Raw genomic sequence first — 6,288 nt, 5'->3', positions numbered from 1 at the left:
TTTTAGAGTTTTAGATTTAGTAATTTAGGGTTTAGCGTTTAGGGTTTGTGTCGGTCGCTTAAATCATGTTTTCGAAGGCCATCCAAAGTATGGGTAATCAATGCCGATCTACGCCTTAGAAAACATGCTTGCAGTAACCTCGTAAACTATTCTTTAACCTTTACTTTTGTCCCAGAAGACATTCTCTTTTGAGCTTGTTGGACTGGTCTGTAACCTTCTTTGATTAGAAAACGATGTTCTACCAAGCATGTATCCAGGACTGGTATCTCATGATAAGGCCAGGCAAAACAATCAACATTTTTACAAGTTATTAATAAATCATGCAAAGGTCAAAAACTATCATCGCATATTACAAGTTCGTTAAACGTTTTAAGTTCAATGCATACCGAAGGCAATAGAGAATTATTTTTTTTTCAATTTACGAGGATCAGAAGGGTATTAGACATGAAGAAAACCTCTTAGCTTCAAGTTAGTCACCGTTTTGCTACTTAGCACTACAATTCTGTGGTATTTCTCTTCACTTGTAAGTTTAGATATATACTATTGTTTGTTCAACAAAAAAAAAAAAAAAAAGTTAGTCAACCTTTTTTCATTTCTTCACAACAACTTTGAAAATAATATTTTATCTAGTAAATTTCATCGTCTACACCGAACAAAACCTAAATGTGGATTTGGTTGTTGATCACAAAAAAGAAACGGTGGATTGGGTTCCAAGTTTCCAACCCATCTCAGCGCAATTGTTTTAATTGTTTTCTAATTTTAGACTTTGGGAAAGAGGTTCCTCTCAAAACACTTTGTTACCGATTTACAATACTTCATACTTATGATTGAAACTATTCATATGATAAATTACTTTGTAAATATTATTTCTACAAAAAATAAATTAAAAATAAGATCGTTTAGTTAATCAATTATAGCAAATATATAGACGCTACGCAATGATTTTATTGAATTCATCCATCCATTTTTATATAATTTGATGACTTAACAATCTCATATTTTATTGATTTTGTATAAAAATGATCTTTAAATAATATATAATATTAACGATTTCAATCATAAACACGAGAATCCTCAAGCTCATCTCAAAGTATTTTGAGGAGAAACTCGTCCTCATCGTTTGAGGAGCTAGTTTATTACTTTGTAAAAAGACCTCTTTCTGCTGGGTCATATACACACGAGTTTTGTCCTTTTAAGGTAACTCGATTGAACTGTCAAGCCCTTGGTAGTTTTTGTCCATTGCATGAACCCAGTTGTGGTTGTAATCTGCTATACTTCATTAAAACTTATTTTTGTCACACATCGTAAATTGTATAGCACAACCAATAAATCCCCAAGACCTGCAAAACGATGTACACTTAGAACAACCACCGTAGCATTGCCGGAGCCGCCACCCTTTCAGATCCACACCAACTCTAACATCACACGTCTTAGTTAACCTTTAAACCAAATCCTATGCAGAATACAATTGCTGAATACTTGAGTTCAAACGTGGTCCGAGATGGTTATAAACTAGAAAACCAGAACACCTTTCATACACCTCCCTTACTTCCAATCTTGTACCTTCCTATCATTCCGGTGACCAGGTGGGCTAGTCACAATTCTCGCGCTAATGCTCGCCGTTCTCAGAAGTCTACGGAATTCTGATAGGCTGATCCTCCCATCTTTGTCGATGTCCGCCTCTTCAAGAAGTGGATCAATAGAACCTTTTAGACCCGTGTGCTGCAAAAGAAAAGAAAGCAATATCGTATATTAGCAAAATTAACAAGAACACCACTCGAACCAATTCGGTGTGCCATGTATCCGTGTCGTCTGAGAGGGAAGGGGGAATAGTCAATGCATGGAACTAATACTAACCATTCTAAGTTCTTCCGGAGTTATGAACCCATCTCTATCTATGTCGAATTTCTCAAAAGCTGTCTGTGAGCGCTGCAGCCACTTCTCTGAGTCATGTTCCTCCAATTGATGCACATGTAGAGTAGCCGCGACAAACTCAGTGAAGTCCACAAGCCCGTCGGTGTTGACGTCAATCTGAATCAAGCAAGTAAACAACCATATTTCAAACCGTACAGAGAAAGCAACACAAAAAACACTGATATAAAGATCGATGTTAGATTCACATCGCCTTGGGTGGAGTAAGGGTAAGAGGGATTCCAACGAGAAAGAATCGTAAGGGGAAGAAGATCCTAAGAGACTGGCATAAAGAAGAACATAATACAGAGGCGGGGTTTTCCCTTTGTAGAGAGAAGGAAAAAAAGAAAAAGGAAAAAGTTGTGGGGTTGGCATACCGCATCCAGTATCTCACGAACACGCGCATCTTTCAATTTCCAAGGGACATCCTTAGCAAGCGCCTGCAATAAAGACATCATTTAGAAGTTAGAGACGTATCAAATTCTACATTCCATAAGGAAATAGGTATCAAATTCTAAAGTTCAAACTTAATGGGATAAAGGTTTACCTGTCTCATTTCTTCAAGACTAATAGAACCATTCTTATCCACGTCAATTGCATCAAATTGATCTTTGAGATCAGACAGCTCCTCAGGATTAAGTGTGCTAGCTAATGCCTGCAAGGATATAAATTTTGAATAAAACACACTTGTCTTGATGCATTGGAAAGTCCAACAGAAGGAAATCTTTCTTACCCTTAGAGCAAATTGTTTCAAACGACTATATTTCACGAACTGGCGCATGTTATTGAGAACGGATATATCGATAGGAATCTCTGATGCGTTACCCCCTTCTCTAACCCACGGGTGTGCTGAAAATAGAACGAACTGTTAATCCCCCAAAAAGCGATAATCTTTTATCACTTCAAATAATCGCCACGAAATAAACTAATAACGGTCTCTGGGTATATGACTATTGACACCAACAACTCAATTGCAAAGAAAGCAAACATTGGAAAACCATTTCCAAGGCCAGTAACTTGAACTTTCACAAATACATTAGCCTTTCCAATGCTAGTGTAATCAGCATTATTTCTACCAGAATAAGATCTAGGGACATACATAGTGCCTGCGCAGCAGTTAGCCTTGCCCGAGGATCCTTCACAAGTAACTTCTTAACAAAATCTTTAGCACTGTTACTTATGCTTGGCCATGGTTTGCGACGAAAATCAGGCTTGTTCCTTAAGACCTGCAATAAAAGAGAGGTAAGTCTACTAACAGAAAATGGCGGGGTGGGTGCCACTGTGCAAATAATGAAATGGCACACAGTCCTTGCCCCCAAAAAATTAAAAATAAAATCCAACAGAGAAGGGAAAGGGTTTATTAGTATACAAAATTAAGAATGTACTACACCTCCTTAAATATACCATCTTCGGTCTTATCCCAAAATGGACGTCTCCCACAAAGCAAAATGTAGGTAATAACACCAATACTCCAAACATCTGACTCAGGCCCTGACTTGCGTCTCAATACTTCAGGAGCAACATAGTAAGCACTGCCAACAATATCTTGAAACTTCTTTCCTGCATTTTCAGTTTAAACAACTTTATAGTTTTCAAATACAAATGGCCAGAAACCTCGTCACAAGAAATAGATGAACAACACTGACAGGAACTTGTAAATCTCTTGATCAAATCTTTCTAGGACTGCAAATATGCATACCTGGTTTTATGAAGTCAGACAAACCAAAGTCTGTGGCCTTCAAAGGCGAGTCTAAGGATTTCGACTTGAAAAGAAAATTCTAGAAGCAAAGAATAAAGGTAAGGTTACAAGAATCTAGAGGTTACAAATATCTAAAACATAACAGTTGATGAATTCGTGTTAAGAAACTTGTTTATACCTCAGGTTTCATGTCACGGTGCACCAGACCATGTAAATGACACTCAGCTGCAACCTTGAGCATCTGCCTTACAACTACTGCGGCATCTTTTTCAGTGTAACGGCTGTCCTTCCTGATTAACCAAGAACAAGGATATAATTGCAATGTTACAAAAGATATCACAGAACAACTTTCATGGTCAACCAGAAACCAGATTAGTATTTATCCAGGACTCAAGGAATCTTACTTCTCTAAAATCCGATCCAGCAACTCACCGCCTTCACATAACCTGAAAAGGCAGAAAATTGAAGACAATATGAGCAAGATATCAATAGAATGATGAAACATACACTCACATTATTATAAAAAATAACGTCTCAGAAATAACGAAGAACACGTAATCAGAAAAGGAGTGTGTATCAATCAAAAAAAGGAGAACAATGGATGATCTAAAAAGAATATAAAAGGAAACTTACTCCATAACTATATAAACATAAGATTCATCTTCAAATGCATCATAAAAATGGACCACATTCTCATGGCCTGCAAGCTCCTGTAATATCCTGACCTCTCGCTTAACATCTTCAACGGCAATAGGTAGAATCATCTGCCGCCAAACCAAGGATCATTCAAGCACTAATAGAACAATTTACAAAGACGAAAACGGGAAAAAAATATTTATCTCGCCAATGAACGCATTAATACTCGTGATTAACAGCTACATGTTCAGGAAAACTGGCTGAAAAGAAACAAAATGAAATACATATTTCAACACTTGCAACTTGGCATGAACAGAAAGCCGAAACAAACAATGACTTTGCTAACGATGCCTGCTATAAAATCAAGGGCATGCCCCCACAAAACTTAAGAGTAATTGTCAGCTGCTACCTGCAACTATATATATGCAATCAGCTAAACTAACAATTGAATGAAGAGGTGCTCAAAAGGATCAAACTTTCAGAAACCACAACTGAACCCCAAAAAGTGGGAAGCTTTAACTCTCCACTCCTCAGAAAGACCCACACAAAAGACTGTTCAACAACATTTCGTATCTTATTTAACAATTGAACTCCACCAAAATAGAATCTTTCGCAATTCATCATAAGGAAAATGAAGAAAAGGGAAAAACTTATCAGCCCCAAATTGTCATACAACCAAATGAGATCAAGAATAGCAACTTTCCTATCAATGATCCAAAAAAAATACAAAACCCAATTCACAAATTTGAGATTCCAATCTAATACCTTGTTCTTATCAATCCTCTTGACCGCAACTCTGTCCCCATTTGCCCTATCGGTTGCAACATACGTGTACCCAAATTGCCCATGACCCAACAACTTCCCGATCGTGTACCGCTTATCGAAATTCTTATCGTACCCGAAATCGGTCCGCTTTCCGCAGGGAACGGCCCCCTTCCGGCTCCTGGAGTTGGGCTTGTTTTTAGGTTTATGAACAGCCTGCCTCTTGGGCGGCTCATTGGGTCTGTGGGTGGGTCTCTGTTCTTGCTTCCCGGCTGTTGTCCTCTGTTTCCGGTTGTGATTCGAGGCGGCGGTGCCGTGGGCGTTGTTGTTGCTATTTGAGCCACTGACCTTGACTGCGGAGAAGCAAAGTCCCATGGTTGACCCAGAAGATAGAAAACAGAGAAAGGAAGAGGGGTTTTACTTTTCAGAGGTTTTGATCCAAAACCAATGCTGGCGGAGAAGGAAATCGATCATTCATAGAAAGGATCAGAGAGACATATAGACACAGAGATATATAAATATAACGAGATGGGATGAGGAAAGATTGGAGCAGATAGGTGGAAGAAGAGAAGAAAGAGGGTGGAGTCGGAGAGGGATGGTCAAAAGAGGGTTCTTTTGACAAACCAAAAAGAATGAAAAAAATTAAATTAAATAAAAATAAAGAGAGAGAGAGAGAGAGAGAGAGAGAGAGAGAGAGAGAGAACCGGCCTACGGAGGACGGTGGTGGCCCGGAAGCTCCACCGTTTTTCAGTTTTTTGTTGGGAGGAGATCGTTATTATTATTTACTTTCAAGATAAATTTTGGGAACTTCCTTCCCTTTTATGTCTTTGATTGAAAAGAAAAAACAATTTTTTTTTTTGGAAATTCTAGAAGATATATATACACACGGGATGTGTGTGCAACGCGGTAAAATATTTTTGTTTTACTTTTTTCTTAAGTGTTGCGTTAATAGTTAAAAAGAGAATAATAATCGGGGAATAAAAGATATAATATAAGCACACGTAATAACGCGGCAAGAATTTCAAAATAAGAAAAGAGAATAAAGATAGAATAGGAAAGTGATTATCGAGCGAGGGGTGAAACAATGAAAATAGCAAATTGTGAGTTTGCAATTGTAGGTAATAATCGTAATTTTGTAATAGGAATTGTTATTACTACTTCAAAAATTTTATTTGGTACTCCAAACTTTCTATTATTAAAAAATATATATATTAAGAATGTAGAATAAAATTTTTGAAGTGCTAATAATAATTTTCTTTCGTAACTATCTGTTTTTGTAA

At 37.4% G+C, this 6,288-nt stretch overlaps 1 protein-coding gene across 1 annotated transcript; it reads right to left on the bottom strand.

Annotated features, from left to right (window-relative positions):
• Positions 1-1,020: 1,020 nt before the first annotated feature.
• Positions 1,021-5,709, bottom strand: LOC103967816 (calcium-dependent protein kinase 28). Its single transcript, XM_009381129.3, has 12 exons — positions 5,012-5,709; positions 4,244-4,374; positions 4,015-4,056; positions 3,789-3,900; positions 3,611-3,689; positions 3,302-3,471; positions 3,011-3,137; positions 2,645-2,760; positions 2,459-2,566; positions 2,289-2,351; positions 1,858-2,031; positions 1,021-1,722 (listed from the first exon to the last, which is right to left on the bottom strand). The coding sequence occupies exons 1-12, from the start codon at positions 5,381-5,383 to the stop codon at positions 1,546-1,548; spliced, it is 1,671 nt and encodes a 556-aa protein (XP_009379404.1). The 5' UTR covers positions 5,384-5,709; the 3' UTR covers positions 1,021-1,545.
• Positions 5,710-6,288: the final 579 nt, after the last annotated feature.

This window comes from the organism of the source record quoted next, unplaced genomic scaffold, assembly GCF_019419815.1.
Source record: "Pyrus x bretschneideri cultivar Hongxiangsu unplaced genomic scaffold, Pyrus_bretschneideri_v1 Contig8, whole genome shotgun sequence".
Classification (NCBI taxonomy): domain Eukaryota; kingdom Viridiplantae; phylum Streptophyta; class Magnoliopsida; order Rosales; family Rosaceae; genus Pyrus; species Pyrus x bretschneideri.
This window is presented reverse-complemented; position numbering and strand designations above follow the sequence as displayed.

Bases quoted from the DNA above. Each gene is read 5' to 3' on its own strand.
- LOC103967816 (XM_009381129.3), bottom strand. From the start codon at position 5,383: ATGGGACTTTGCTTCTCCGCAGTCAAGGTCAGTGGCTCAAATAGCAAC. The intron at 2,761-3,010 runs GTATGTCCCTAG...TTCTATTTTCAG, and splicing joins AACTGCTGCGCAGGCACTAT to CACACCCGTGGGTTAGAGAA. The intron at 1,723-1,857 runs GTTAGTATTAGT...TTTCTTTTGCAG, and splicing joins CTCCGGAAGAACTTAGAATG to CACACGGGTCTAAAAGGTTC.